The sequence below is a fragment of the Micropterus salmoides genome, unplaced genomic scaffold (genome assembly GCF_014851395.1).
Source record: "Micropterus salmoides isolate LMB-PRFRI ecotype aquatic unplaced genomic scaffold, ASM1485139v1 Ms_hic_scaffold_23, whole genome shotgun sequence".
Taxonomy (NCBI): Eukaryota; Metazoa; Chordata; class Actinopteri; order Centrarchiformes; family Centrarchidae; genus Micropterus; species Micropterus salmoides.
Window position 1 is genome coordinate 2,150,066 of NW_024041484.1, and position 15,527 is coordinate 2,165,592.

Consider the following 15,527-nt stretch of genomic DNA (forward strand, 5'->3'; position numbering starts at 1 on the left):
GTTCTACCACCAGACTCCAAAGCAGCTTCTTTTTCTCAGGTGAGACTCCTCACTCCACCTCATGTTCTGTTACCACTTTTGAGCCACTGCCTAATATCAAAGCAGTTCTTTGTGTTTTAACAGCGTGTTGAAACCCAAAGATCTAAAAGCCAGCTATGTATTTCTTAGCTGTTTAGCGGCTAGCTACCTAGATGATGGTTAGTTAACATTACCCAAGTAAGCATAGCTACTAATTCCACATTGGTGGAAAGTGTCGATGTGTGGAGCGTGAAGGGGCTACAACTTTAATTTTCCAGTCTTAGTCTTGTGTTGCAGAATGACAAATAAATATACATTTAATAATTTGTATTATATATTATTTATGTAATTTGGATGCACAATAGGTCTAGACAACCAGTGGAAAAAAGATTCAACGCGTAGCAACATGTAGCAGGAAAACTGCAGATCAGGCAACTCTAATAAAAATACATATGTACTCCATAGTTACTTAGGAACTATGGAGTTTGCCTATCCTTATTTTGCTATTCCCCTCCAGTGTAGGAAAGTAGAATATAATGATTTTTTAATATCCTTAATCTCAGTAGATTAATAAAAGGCTGCGTAGAACTGCCCCATCTTCCGTTCAAGCTTTGTTCCTCAGTAACAGTCACACTGTTTTCTGTGATAACAGAGTGGGCATCTGTTTAAAAATACATACTGTATAAATTCTTATATAGTACCCCACATTATTCACTTGTACCTACATGTGTTTATCAGTATGTACTCTACTGGTACACCATTAGCGCAAGACACAATTTGGGAAGAATTACGCTGTTTGATCTTAAAACAGTGAACAATTTAAAATCTGGATCATGGCCAGTTCCTTGGACCTTGTGTGTAACAGCTAAGAAAACTTTATTTTGCTACATGTTCAGAAGGAAAAAGGTAGCTAAATGAGATTTCTATAAAGAAAAGTCTCAAGCAGCCTGAGCCTTTTCTTTTCACTCCCCGCCAGTCCCTGGAGATAAAGCTTGACTTGATGTCACAGTCACGCCAACATACAAACTGACAATGACCAAAAGCCTGATGCCAGATGAAAAAAGATACATTTTTCATTTAAATTTACATACATGGTTATACAAGGTGGCTGTGGACTACAAAGTTGATTCTGAAGGAGGAAAAAATGTAAGTTATTACACTGAACCATGCTCTACATGTTGGTTATCTCTCACTGATAGCCAGCTTTCCAAACGTTAATAAATCCAGTCATGTTGACGGCTCTGTGAGTTTGCTTGCATTTACAATCTTAGTAAAACCACTGTAGAGGAAAATTGAAGTTGGATTAAAAAAATGAATGAATAGATAAATAAATAAGTGTTCTTCTGGTGCTGTCTTTAAAATGGATGCCTGGAATTTACAGTTTTCCATTAACTGATGCCCAACAGCTTTTTTACGCCAGCACCCGGCCTTGGAGCCAGCACAGGCGTTGTGTGTGCGGTGGCACTCAGCAGGCTACCCTGCCGCAGTCTTCATTTTCTGTGTTTTTTAACTTAAATGTGTCAGTCTGTCTGCTCTCCTCCCTCCTCTGGGCTTTCAAACATTTTTACTGTGTACTGTGAAAATCACACATCAGCATAAACAGTGGTGTCACGCTATTACCAGTATCATCAATGGAAGCTTTGGTTTCAAAGGGATCATTTGTTGATAAAATGTTCTCCACTGCATTTCTCCATATTCAGAGAGAGCAAAGCACAAATCAAGCTCTAGGAGATAACACCTGTAATTATGTTTGCAGGCGCAGGTTTATGATGGGATTGCTTGGTTACACACACACACACAAATTCCTTTCTGTACATCATATTTGATCACACAGGGAAGTTTTTTCTCCCCGTATTTGTTTTTTTCCTTCAGTTTTTTGTGTGCAAGTGTTGCGATAGATTATTATTTCTCTGGTGGTGGCCATATCGCTCATGGTTGTATTCCCCTGAAGAATTCTATTAACCCTGGTTATGTCAGGCCTAATAACATGCCACCCTGCTAAGCAGAAAATGATTGACTTGGAGAAGGAGGTGGAGGTGTATAATGAAGGCCCAAATCATTTATTTTTAAAGCCAATGGAATATAAAAATGGACTAAATGTGAAGTCATCTTATTTTTCAACCTGGGCTGACAGACTGAGATAAACATAAGTAGAAATAATATATTTGAGGTTGCTTTTTGATTAAGGGAGCGTGTGTGTGTGTGTATGTGGGTGTAAATTGTTTTGCTTTGTGATCTTGCAGCCATTGATTGCCTCAGTGATGGAGCCTGACTTTCTTTGTTGCTCTGCAGATCAGATGTGGAGTGCTGCGGTTTGCTATATTTGCCATTCATTAGCCAGCAGTGAGGAGATGTCAGGGCGCATTCGCAGGCAGGCCACTCGCGTGATAGCGAGCTTCAAATCAATTCAGTCACCTTGAACTTTGAAGATGAAAGAATAACATGTTGGAATTGGTCTGCCTCTTAGCCTGCACACCTGTTAAGAAATGCTCACCCGGACTCACGGCTACTACTGTATGCATTGGTGTTGAGTAAACAATGTCCACATGAACTGATTCACTGATGACACACACAGCTTTTGCTCTCAAGGTCTGCTACACAGCAGCCACCAGCCACTAGATGGACAATTTTCAGTGGACATCACAATAAGACACTAACCTATCATATCCATGGACTGCACTAAAGGATAAGTCTGGCCCCATTCTGTATTTTGTTACTCAAACAGGAGGAAATAGTGCATTTTTAGGGACTATTTCCAATGGTGGTTTAATCCACATGTGGTGCTCTGTGAGTATTTGGGCCAGCAGGACAGTGTACGTGGGACTGAGTCAAAATAAACTACAGTGTGTGTTCACGGTGATGGAGAAACAGTAGTTTTAAGATGATCACTGGAACTAGGTAAATATTTGGTCTGTCTACAAGTGTGAAGAACAAAAAGAGAGCGAGAGCGTACTAGGATGATTCACATCAGTAAGATTTCAAATTCCCCTAAACAGTAGTTAAACTGAACGCTGCAAACAAAACATTAAACACATGAAGCTTCTGTACAGGCCAAAAAGTCCTGGGAAGGAATTTAATGTAACCCCCTTGATGTTTGGCTTGTGGAAAGGAAAACTGACACAATTAAATATAATCTAAAAATATTATAGGACTCTATACCTCAAACATTATCATAAACCACAAAAGGAAATCTTAAAGCAAAGTTACTCTGCAGTCAAACATTTAAGGTGCTTTACTAATTTTATCATAGGCTTACTGTAGCCAAAGTATGCACAGTGAGCTGTGTGGAAAAAATGAACTAAACCGGATATGAATAAATATTAGATTGCACTGGGAATGGGAAGATGCAGAACTATTATTCAACAATATTCAACAACATAGATCTTCTTGTCACTTCAAACTGCCCGGGGGCCGGTGCCTGGTAGGTCCATCCAGTAATTCATCCATGCATCATTAAGAGAGCACCTGTTACTGTGGCACATCATGCTTTCATCAGCTTTTCTTTTTTTTGCTTTCCACCCAATATAGTTTTTGGTAGACACTTTATCCTTGGGGAACTTACATTTTCCCCCTAACATACACACACTGGGAGCAATTTGGGTTTCTGTGTTTTGCTCAAGGACAATTTAACATGTGGACAGGGGTAGCCAGGTATCAAAACACCAACCTTCTGATTAATGGATGACCCTCACTACCCAGAGCTCCAGCTGCTGTCACATTACTAGATTTGTTTTCATGTTTTGTGATGTTTTTCTGTGTGAAAATGTGCATCAAAACCAGTAGATTGAGGCCAATACTTGAAAAGTGTTTCAAATGGTCCATCAACACCTGACTGCATGCTCAGCTAGTGTGAGAGTTGGAGTCAAGTCAGTGAGTAGGTTGATAATCCAGCTAACAACTAGCATGCCAAAGAAACGTTTCTTCCTTTATGGACTAGTAACGTACTTGTGCATAGCTTCACGTAGCTTGACAGGGATCCATTACTTGACTAAGCACAGGACTGTTTAGCTTTTGATCAGTCCACATAGCCTATACTGATGTGTTTTTCACTGAGTTTTATCATTGTGATCATTTCATAGTAAACATGATGTTATTATTGTAACTGTCCTCAGCCAATGTTAATGTAAGTAATGTTATGCTCCACACAGACCGAGCTCTTGCATCTAACCCCTTTTAACTTGGCACTATTATCCAACACGGATGACATGCACATACTTCTAATTTGGCCTTTAACACAACCACACCCGCAGAGAAGGACCTTTAAAGCTGCCGCTTCATGTGCGTTCTTTGTCTGCTACACATGTGTTCATGCTTGTGGATGCTGAACATACAGTGCAGATCACAGAAACTGATGCATGTTCTTTTAGGCGCACACACACACACACACACACACACCTTAGTTTAGTGCATTTCAGTTAGGTTTCATCTTGTGTCCTTTAGTTTATCTTCTAAATAAATGCCTGTGTATATACATGCTGCTTTCTTTTATGTTGCATAATAATATTTCTCCAACCTCTTCTATCTAACCTCTTTGGTTATAGTTATTAATTTAATTATGGTAACTTTAACACTTTGTTAAACTATATTAGGAATTACAAAATAATAGTTACAATTAATAATATAAATAATATAAATCTTTATAAATAAAGACATCATTTATACCCTAATTCTCAACACCTACATAAACTAAAAATGAATTTCTTATGTAAACAACTTTATGCAAGCAATAGCCAACAGCTATTTGTCTCTCAGCAGTCCTCAGTGTGACCACCACAACACTGGCAGCTCTGAGGAGAAAAGTGATCTTGTACTTATAGACAGAAAATAATCTTAACCAGCTTTGTTTAAAAAAACAACAACTTATTGTGCTTTCAAAAATATGTAATAATGACGTGTCAATGAGGAGACATGATTTCTGTGATAATGTTTAAGAAATAAGTGTCAGTAAAAACAGGATATGAAAGCTAAATCGGGGTTTGTTGAATGACGGTAATTTTAGAAAACAATAGTTACGGATGCAAAGTAAAGTAGTAGTTTAGTGTTGGTATGAAATGACCTATTTACTATTAAAAGACCTGTCAATCAAATGAGTTTTAATCTTGTAATTTAATATACAGAAGTGAGGCTACCCTTTAGAATTTGTTTAGATAATAAACTAACGATCACGGTACAATATAGGATCTAAACATTTACTTTAATATCAACTTGCTAACTGATAATGACAGTGATAAACCGTAATGCCGGTCTATAAAACACACTGTACTCCTGCAAATAAACAGGATGTTTAATGTATACATTCTGTTCCAGGCAATCACTAAGTGAGTGAACTCTATTCCAGCAAGTAATATCAATTCAGTGTAGGTAAAACAAAGGTAAAATGCAAAAGCTCTAACTCAGTTGATTTAAAGTTGGGGTATAGGCAACACTGGAGGACTAGCAAGAGACAGCTAGATTTTAAAGTGTCCAACTGAAAAAATCCCACCCCCTCCCTTCAAGCCTCCCTAAAAAGCCACTCGACCAAACATGTTCATGCACAGTGAGTGCATGGGCAGAGTGCGCATAGACAGGCAGGTAGACAGGCAGGTCTCATTTTATTCAGACTGAATGAAATGACCTTTGACTACCAAATTCTAATCAGTTCATCCCTGAGTACAAATGGATGTTTCAAACGTGCCAAATTTAAAGACATTCCCTCACGGCGTTCCTGAGATACTACGTTTACGAGAATGGGACGGAGGGATGGATGGACAAAACCTAAAAACATAATACTTTGCCAATAATTAATTAATCCTATCAGGCCCAATAAAATGATGATATTCTAGTCACTGTAACAAAGGGTTATGCAAAATCAATTAACTGGCCAAAGTGCTGTTCCTGTGTGTGGGAGTTATCTTGATGACGACTCCTTGCATTTTGCTAGTGGAACATCAAGTTTGGTCTCCTGAAACAGGAAAGAGGCTAAAAAGAGTTTGTTTTCGCTACTGTAAATTGAAAGAGTTCCCTATGTTATTTATTGCTTGTGGTGCTTTCTTTTGAGAATCAATCACATTCTTGATGTGACCCCTGACACATGGCATGGCTTGACTGGAATGAAAACTGAGGAAAGTGGGTAAATGTTCAGATTTTCAGATGATCAATTTTTGCCTTTTTTATTAGTAAAAGTATTATTACTTACACTAATACTGTTTTAAGTACATAGTTGGATTTTTCAAAACAAACCTATGCTATTTACAACAAATGTTTCTTCATTTTCAAACAGCCCTGGTGGTCCTGAAAAAGGGTGCCATAACAACCGTGTTTGAAGCTAATTAGAGATTTTTGAAGGCAGATAAATGGAAACAGTACAAAAATGCAATTTATGGAAATGGTGTTCCATGAGACTCCACAGACAGTTACAGTGATTTTTGCTAATTAAACAAAAAAAAACAAGAATGAAAAGATAACAACAAAATGTACACAAATGTAACTAATTAAAAACTGGAAATAGTAAACTAATTCTATACCATAATTTACATCTTAAATTTCTCACTTTCTGATTGCTGGGTTGTGGCAAAATCAGAGGCCTTAAATAAGGTCCCAGGCCAAAACCAAATGAAATCCTTCTTGTTAAAAATAAATCACACTGTGTGCCATTCCACAAAATAAAAGGGAGCTTTTAATGTGTGTAAAGTGGATTTCACCCCTGTACACACTGTGACCAGCCTGGTTTGTAGAGCGTCACACAGACGCTATGAAGATGTCGGCTGTCTTACCGTAGGTAGTCTCTTCGGCACAGGATGAGGTTGGCTTTGGTGTAGAGCGTGGAGCCCACCTCGCCCAACCGGCAGTCACAGCAGGCACACTTGAGGCAGTCTTCATGCCAGTACTTATCGAGGGCCTTCAGCAGGTAGCGGTCCTTGATCTTCCGGTTGCAGCCGGCACAGCCTTTCGGCTTGGTGTCCGGCTGGACGGAGAGCATTTGTATACCTGGGAGAAGCAGAGAGAGAGGCTTCAAACACTCATTGAACACAGGCACACTGACTGAGGAGGAAGAAAACGTTCTGTTTGGCTGACTAGAAAACTGAAATGATGGATAAATGGGCAGATAGGCCTACACATCAGCTTCATTGTCAAGGACAGCAAAATACAGTTTCTCACTTGTTTTCATTGCACTCCTCCATCTTTAATCAGTAGTGGTGGAATAAGCACAGTATTTGTGTATTTAACAAAAAATTTAAATAACACTCACATGAAATAAGACACAAGTGAAAATAAACTTCCTATATTTCTAAATTGAGAATTTAACCAAATGCAAATTAGGTATTATTCAATCTTTGTAGGCATTTTCAGCATGTTAAGAGTGAAAATAAATTGGTACAAAAATATGGATTAAAATCTTAACTGAGGGTCTCAAACCATGATACATTAATGACCATGAGTATGCAGAGCTGTCTCCCAATTCCAGACTACACATGCTCTGAATGTTTTGAGTATGTAGAGGGTTCACACTGGAAAAGGGACAAAATTAGGTGTACTCAAAATGTCAGTAGGCCGTTCTAAAAAACAAATGTGTAAGTAATGAGACAGCTTAGGAAACAAACTCAAAAACTACTTTTTAAAACATTTTGGCTGTTGGAGGTGGTTGTGAGTTTGTACTGTGCTCACACTTGTGATGTAATGTAACAAAATGAAGTGTAGCAAGAAAATGTCAGTATGCACACTAGAAATCACTAGGTGTTTAATGGTGATGGAAATACAAAGACTGAAACAGCGGATTTCACAGTTTAGCACGTTACTCAGAAAGGAGAATGTAGTCTTTGGTCTGTAAAGAAACAAAACACACTAATTGCATGCTACTTTGTATGGATAAATAGTTTGAGGAGAGAGAGCTCTGCATCGATCTGGCCTTAACAAAAATGTTTGACCTATATGTTGTCATATTTAAATAATAAAAACGAAAGCAGATGTGACGGTAATGCTATTGTTAAATGAAGAAAACATACAGCAATAGTACTGTTATGGGAAATAACCCCAATAAATATTAATGTTACAGTAACCATTTAAAGTAACATTTAAGCAATAGTTCATTTAACAGCAATAGGCTGATTGTGACAAAGAAGAAGAAGAGAAAGCAGGCTGTTCAGTGATCAGCAGACAACAGTAACAGCAGTCACTGTTTAAATGTTGTGAGCCCAACAAGCTGCCCACAAAGACACAAAGCCACAGTTTCACGTTTCTTCCTGGACATTTTTTTTTTCGTTGACCTCCTCTGTGCTTAAAGGGGCGTGGCTACAGGCGAGGGGCTTTGCAGCGGGCCGTATTGTTTGGCCTGCGCTGACTAGAGAAAGCCTTTGTTGGCCCACTGGTGGAGAGAAGAGGGGGACAATGTGGCCTCGCACCAGGCTGGAATTAGTATTCTCCAACCATTCCCCGAGGAGAGGCACACCCCCACTCCCCTTTGTCCCCCATTCACCACACGCAGGCACACACACACGCTCAGTAATTCTTAAGTTATAGTTGTAGCTTTTGTCATTTTTAAATAGGCTACTGAAACTTTTTTTTAACCATTTTACATCAAAAATGTTAGTAGGCAAATTCATTTAGGCTACTGATCCTTCTCAGTCTGCAGCCTTTCCAGAACAGTGTTTGATGTTTAGCCCGTTAGCTGCTAATCTAATCATAGCTGACCATTTGGAGAATGGTGTTGCAGTGTTTTACTTTTTTGGATGTTTTTTTTTTCTTCCTTCCTGGAAGGCAGTGGTTTCATTTCACTGAACTTAACTGCAGAAACTTTACCGCTGATCCATCTCAGCAGCACTTTTTTTAAATTTATTTTTTACTTTTATTTATTCAGGGGAGCTTCACTGAGAAGCCTCTCTTTTGCTAGAAGGCTCTGATCACATTCACCTATTATTATTGCTATGTGTGAATGCAGTTGTAAGCACAGACTGATCTGAACAGACCAAACAACACGAACTCGAACCTGATGTTCACCGGGACAGAATAACAACCTCAAGAAGGATTTACGTTTCTGCAGGTTACAAATTCATGTTGTAAATTAATAAACTGGTAATAAACTCTCACGTTAGGAATAATCTAAGTTTCAGTAACAGTGAGGAAAATACATGAGCTGTATTAAATGGGTTTTAACACATGCACACTGGTACGATCCTTTAACTCAAACATTTGTCACAACACAGACTGAAATACAGTCTATATAACCGAATACATTTTCAGTAAGAACTCGTTTGCAGAGACAGTATCAAACAAGTTGCGGTGGGCAGCTCAGCTCGTGCGTTGGGGCTGTTGGTTTGTTAATTGGCTGGATTTAGAGAGCGGGGCGCGCGGCTGCTTTCCGCTGCACTGATCCATCCAGCCTCGTTAACACTACAAAGTGCCCGGTACTCATTACCAAGCCAAAAGAGGTAAGAGTTTCGACTCCCCTTTTACTGTGCAATCAACTGGGGGGAGGGTGGGCTGAACAAAAGCTTCATTTTCAATAATGGAAAGGAAATCACAGCTGCTCGGAGCCCTAATGATATCTGTTTTGTTTGCGCGCTGGCTCGTATCCTCCCTTTCCTCATTTCCACTCTTTTCCCTCTATCCCCCCCCCCCCCCCCCCCCATCTCCCTCTCTCTCCCTCTCTCTCTCTGGGCTGCTGCCGCTGCGCGTCCCCCGCAACATGTATCATCATCTAAGCTCAGAGCGGATGGAGGATGACGGAGGGCTGGAGCGGAGAATAGCCTGCTATTTCAGTCCCAGCTGTTCGGCAGCGCGATGCTGACATTTCACCAAATCAGTTTAATTACTGTTGCCATGGTAGCGGAGTGCTGGTAAAGGCCAATAACTGATTTAATACAGAGACTCAATTTGCCATGCAGCTTTCACAGGCACAGAGACTGGAGCCGTTATGCACCCACAGCAGCTGTGTGGTCGCTAACATAACGTTAAAGCTTATGTCTTTAATGTATTAGTGAAAGGTTATCAGGTTAACGGGTGGAATAATGGATCAGGTAAGAGCAGCAGCAGGTCAGATCTGGTCGCCATCGACGCAGAGATGCTGTAACTTGTCGTCGCAGAGCACACTAAACACACACACCGTGCCGTTCATACAAGCCAAAGCGCAAAGTAAGCATCTTACCGAAACTTTTCTCCCTTTTCTGCATTTGTTGAACCGCTGAAGCAGCCGAAGCACCACCATGCAACCCGGAGCCGCCTGGTCCAGAGAGCAGCTGTCTGCAGGCAGGCTGGGATCGGGCTTTGTTAAAGGGGAACAATCCACCACGGCAACCAGAGAGGAATGAAAAGAAGGGGGGAACACCGGCCAACAAAACGCAGGCGGAGGAGCTAGAGCGAGATGTTCGCTGCCGTCGGGCGTCACACGGCGTGTGTGAGAGAGCACGTTTATCTATGACTAGAGCTGCATGTGCAGAGAGGTGCAGGCAGCGAATGACAGGACGACGAGATGCTTCCCCTCCGCGGCGCAGCGACCATCTAATCCTACTGGTCACCTAACGCAGCGGCTCCTGCTGCACGCTGCTTCGCTAATCAGCGTTTTGACGTGCCACCAGGCATTGTGCACACAGAAGGAAGGTCTCCCAGCAGCACCACAGGAACAATTAACCTGCTCTTCCATAACTCCCAGTGTTCACTCACACATACGCTATTTTTCAAATTGCACTCGAAATTTAAATTAATTTCAGCCTTTCAGCAAAAATGCCAAGTAACATTACTTGTCTCCAGCTCACTCACCTTTCTCAGCAAGTTAAGCAGAACCTGAACTCCAGCAGTGGGTTCTAGCTACAGATCCCCTTTGAGCAGAAAAAGTTCACCAAACCGAAATCATGGCACCGCACTGATCTTCAGGATGGAAATAATGAGCTCCACATGGATCCGAGCAAACAGTTTGTAGGATACCACCCAGCTACAGGTGTCCATCCGCCGGCCGTGGAGCATGCAGGGAGAGTGCGGGATCAGGCCGGCGTCCCCATGCGTCAGCGACTGAGTGGCGAGAGACAGGAGAAGTCAAGCTTTATTATCTCCAAACCCCCAATCCCTCACCGATGAGGCATTACACCGCCACGATAAGGTCATTCACTTATTACCAGCCGCTCCACTATAACGGAGAGCATGCACCACGTGCGCGCCCCCGCAACACCCACTTTGTCCAACGTCCTCTAGTCTTTGAGCCGCGGGTGCGTGCAGATGCACGGTGCTCATTAGGGTACATTGTAGACAGAAATACAGCTGGGTTCGTTTAGAGGTGCAGAACAGTTTGGTCGTCAGGATAAGTGGTTTCTGACATTTCTTTAATTTAAGGTGTAGACCTACATTATTACACGGGCAATACGCGTTCCCTTTGACACCTGACTGACATCTGGCCTCCACAAATGGCACCAGAGATTATTCAGAACAACAGCAGTGTCCAAAGAGTTATTGTTAAATGGAAATACAGTCAAGTCCGTTTGAACAGGAGCACAGTGGAGAGGTGACTTCAGGCCAAACACCAGTCAAAACAAAGACTAATGAGAAGCAATCACCGCATTATGACATGATGTAAATCATGAATTTATTGCAGTCAGACAAATAGTTTCATGTTTTAGATTTAAGATTACTCAAAGAGTACTGTCAAGTTTATTGGGCGGGCCAGTGAATGCACCTGCAAAGGAGCACAAAGAGTGTCTGTTGACCGTCTGCTCATTCAGCCTGTATTTTTAGTCACCATGGTGTTTTTCGTTCATATCAATGACAGACTAGTCTGAGAAAATAAAAATAGAGTGCAATTAAAGAGGAAGCATATCTAATATGAGCAATTAAATCAGTCTTCGCCGAGGTCACTGTTCTCCGGCTTTCTGTCTCCACGCGCGCACACACACAAACGTCACGCGAGCTCCCTGTGGTCGCCCGGACTGATTATCGCCTCTCGTCGTAGTATTCATTTAAATCATTCCTGTAATTAAACGATGGAAATATTCTTCACCTTGTCATTGCTTCAGTCCGCAAGAATTAGCGGCAAGTTTGGAACGGATGCGGCCATGATGAGGCCCACACGTTAGGGCATGGTGCCCCACACATCAGCCTTCCCTCTACTTCGGGCCTCCATATTGCATACACACCTCACAGTGTTCCAACGCACAGCCTGACAAATGCAAGTTATTCCCTTAAATATTCTGATAGGGGGATGGGGGAGGGGGGGAGGGGGGGAGGGGGGGAGGAGACGCAAGTCAATAGTTGGCATGCTGCTCCAGCCCAAAATGCAGCGATAATGAGATGGGTCATAAAATGCTCTCTGCGCCATTATGAGTGATGAGATGCATTAAAGCTGACAGGGTATTACCTGCCAGTAATTAAGTTTTGTCATGGATTGAATTATTTCAAGGCGGCCTATCTTGGTAATCATGCAATTTGCTGCAGAGTGTGTGTAGTGTGCGGGGCTGCCACCTCTCCCCCGGTGCCCTTCCACCCTCCTTTCACTCACTGCGTTCCGCCAGTTATTCATCCTCCGTATGAATGGAAGACGGAGACAGAAGGCAACGGTGCACCGCTGAGGAAAGGAGGAGAACGTTACACGCCGCGGATCAAGCCTCTTCATCCAGCGGAAACACGCAACCCCATACATCTGCTATATAAACGTACAGAGGAGAAGCTTGTTATGTTTGTACCTGACCCCAACCCTCCGCCTGCGTCTCTAATTAAGACAGAAAATGACAGCGGGGACCTGCATCAAAATCCGACAGCACATCCTCAACACCGGCGGCGGCTTCGTTTAACCACTACTCTGTCTGATGAGCAGAAGGAAGCCAAATGCATGGTGATGTTATGTCCTCAGCAGCTATATGCTGGCTGTGTTTATATCTTCTCGCGGAGCTCGCCCGACACTTTACGCGCAGCCCTCGCTCTGCGGAAAGCGTTAAATTCACAACCCAGAACACACACATACCTTGAAGTACAGCCAGAGGTGCCCAAAACAAATGCCCACGGTCGGTGTGGCGGTGTTTATCTTCTCTGTTCTCTTGACTTTGAATCAAAGTGTCCACGCGGCAACTTTCTCAGAGCTTGTTCAACTCCAGATTGTCTAAAGAAACCTGGCAACATGAGTTAGAGAACAGTTGGCTCTCCGCTCAAGTTGTTGGGATGTCGGATCACCCCTAAAACTCTGCTCCCTCTGCGGCTCTGAGCGTCCCGGACCAGGCTCACATGGGCAACCCAGTTGCTGCTTCCTCACCTTCTCCCTCCCCTGTCTGTCTGTGTGTCTCTGGTTCTCTGGCAGGCAAGAGCAGCGGAGAGTCGTGCCTCCTCTCCTATTTAAGCCTCTCCACCAGGTCCCCAGTCAGCAGCACACTCCAGCATATCCAAGAAGCTGACAAGCACCGTTAGGGAAGGCAGCGCATGTTGCTCTAATGGACCTCATTAAGCTCTACTTACAGATGTTCTCTTAACATAATTGATCTGCAGCGAGTTGAGAGGACGGCAACCTATTCCCCAGCCCCCAATTATGGCCCGGTAATTAGATCCCCAACCTCCAGTTCTCCACATTCACCCTTCTAACATTCCGAAATATCAAAGTATCTCTTTCTCTCAAAGCGACCACCCCCCCCCCCCACCTCCCTCCACCACCTCACCTCCATGTCTCCTCCCTCCTCCTCCTCCTCCCACCCACAAGACACTATTGACAGTCAGATCTGCTAACCTTTGTAGTGTAGCCAGACTTAGCAGTGCACTCACTCCAATTGACAGAGCTCACTCTCTCTTCCATTCCTCCTTTCTCTCCCCTTGCCTTTCTCTATCCGCTGGGAGACCGAGAAAGAGAGACAGAATGAGTGGCACAGATGAAGAAAGAAAGAGAGAGGAAGGGAAAAAAGTAAGTTAGCACTTTCCATAAATGGTTGTAATGATAATATCTGTCAGGGGAGAATATTTTTCCATAGTGTCTTTTATCTTAAATAATTCCTCAGATGGCAGCTTTGAAGGGGGGGGGGGCAGAGAGGAGTGATAGTGCAGCTTTTATAATGCCAATCAGTGCCACTCCTATCACCCATCTAATTAGCCAGTGCTAAAACAGAAAGCACTTGGGGAGATGGTAATGTCACGCTTTTGCACTTTAAAAAGAAGGCAATTTTCACACAGGCGTATAAAAAACTATTTATGATGGGGCGTAATCAAGTATTTTCTGAGAAAGCAGCTTTGGATAAAATGTTCTCACATCTTTATGTTGTCACATATGTACTGCACATCGTTTTTCTGGATGTCTGGATACATGACCCAGATTGAAATGCTCCTTTGTGTGTGTGTTTCCATCAGCGCACATCAGCATGGGACACCGTAGTAGTATCTATCAGCACAGGTGTATCAGTTGTTTTAAAGTGTTCTTCTGTCCTTGAAGTCCAGTTTAAAGCCTTTTAAATCCAGCTATATATTTTATGTTTTACTTACTGTGAACAAACAATGAATATATCCCCTTAAGAAGTAACGTAAGTATATATGTCTGTGTGTGTGTGTGTGTGTGTGTGTGTGTATCTAGAGCCTGATATTATTCCTCTGCACCATAGAGCTCCATTGTTGTCCAAAGACTATTTAAAACATATTAATAAACCACACTGCTGCATTGGGTGACTCCTTAATTATCATGAACACACACTGTAGTTTATTCTGACTCAGTTCCACATACTGTCATGTGTGGGTTTTGCAGGACAACAGGAATTGGACAAAAACACAGATAGAACAGGCAGATTGGTACAGTTGAATGATTTATTAGGTGCTTAGCTTACAGGCAGGCAGGTAACAAGTAGATACTAGCATGCAAAAAAAACAACAACAAGGCAACAAGTGAAGTGAACTGGTATATATGGTACAGTGGCTGATGAGGGAATGAGCAGCAGGTGAGGAGTGGGCCGAGTGGGCCAGGTAACTTTAGATGAGGGAAGTGAGAACAGGTGTGTAGTTAGCATGGCAGTCAGGTGAAGAAGAAAGGAAAGTCCAAGGGCATCTGGTGGGCAGCTTGAGGACGGCAGGTCTGAAGAGTTAGAGACAGGGACAGAGACGGCTACCCTAATAAAATTGGTGACCACCCCTCTGATGAATGGCATGTGCATAAAATGCTACTGCATATATCATGTAACCCCTGGTTTGAGTTAAAAGGTGCACAGCAGCATGTAAGTGTTGTAATATTAAGCTCTGAGACCTTTCCATAGTTTGTTCGAAATTTACATCAATTAACCTTTTGGTGTAACAGACTATCATGTTTATTGTAATTGGCCTCTTACTACTTTTGTGATTGGTTAAGGGGCGGGACTAACAGGCAGAGTAGGTCAGAGTTACACCGGTCAGCCTGCTGCAGCGAGTGTGTGTTTTTCTTTCAAGGTAGCGACCAGGATTATACTGCAATATTTTGTTCAGTATGAATGAGCGAATGTGAGGTATTGGTGGACATTCTTTCTGTGTTCATTGCAGGAGCTCTGTGTAAAAGCGGCTATAGAATGGGTCGGTATCCCTATAAAGGTGTCTGTGAGCGTTGTGGCCTTCAGTGGTGT

General features: G+C 42.4%; 1 protein-coding gene across 4 annotated transcripts in view; it reads right to left on the reverse strand.

Annotated features, from left to right (window-relative positions):
• Nucleotides 1–13,467, reverse strand: part of lmo3 (LIM domain only 3) — a 53,216-nt gene extending 39,749 nt beyond the window's left edge. The window contains exons 1-3 of one of the 4 annotated variants that reach the window (XM_038739122.1): nucleotides 12,938–13,463; nucleotides 10,750–10,998; nucleotides 6,771–6,984 (exon numbers count right to left, since the gene is read on the reverse strand). In XM_038739122.1, the coding sequence (XP_038595050.1) occupies nucleotides 6,771–6,976 (206 nt within the window). In that variant the 5' untranslated portion in view covers nucleotides 6,977–6,984; nucleotides 10,750–10,998; nucleotides 12,938–13,463. Of the gene's footprint in view, nucleotides 1–6,770; nucleotides 6,985–10,138; nucleotides 10,464–10,749; nucleotides 11,105–12,937 lie in introns of those variants that run through there. The other 3 variants (XM_038739123.1, XM_038739121.1, XM_038739124.1) reach the window with 3 other exon arrangements.
• Nucleotides 13,468–15,527: the final 2,060 nt, after the last annotated feature.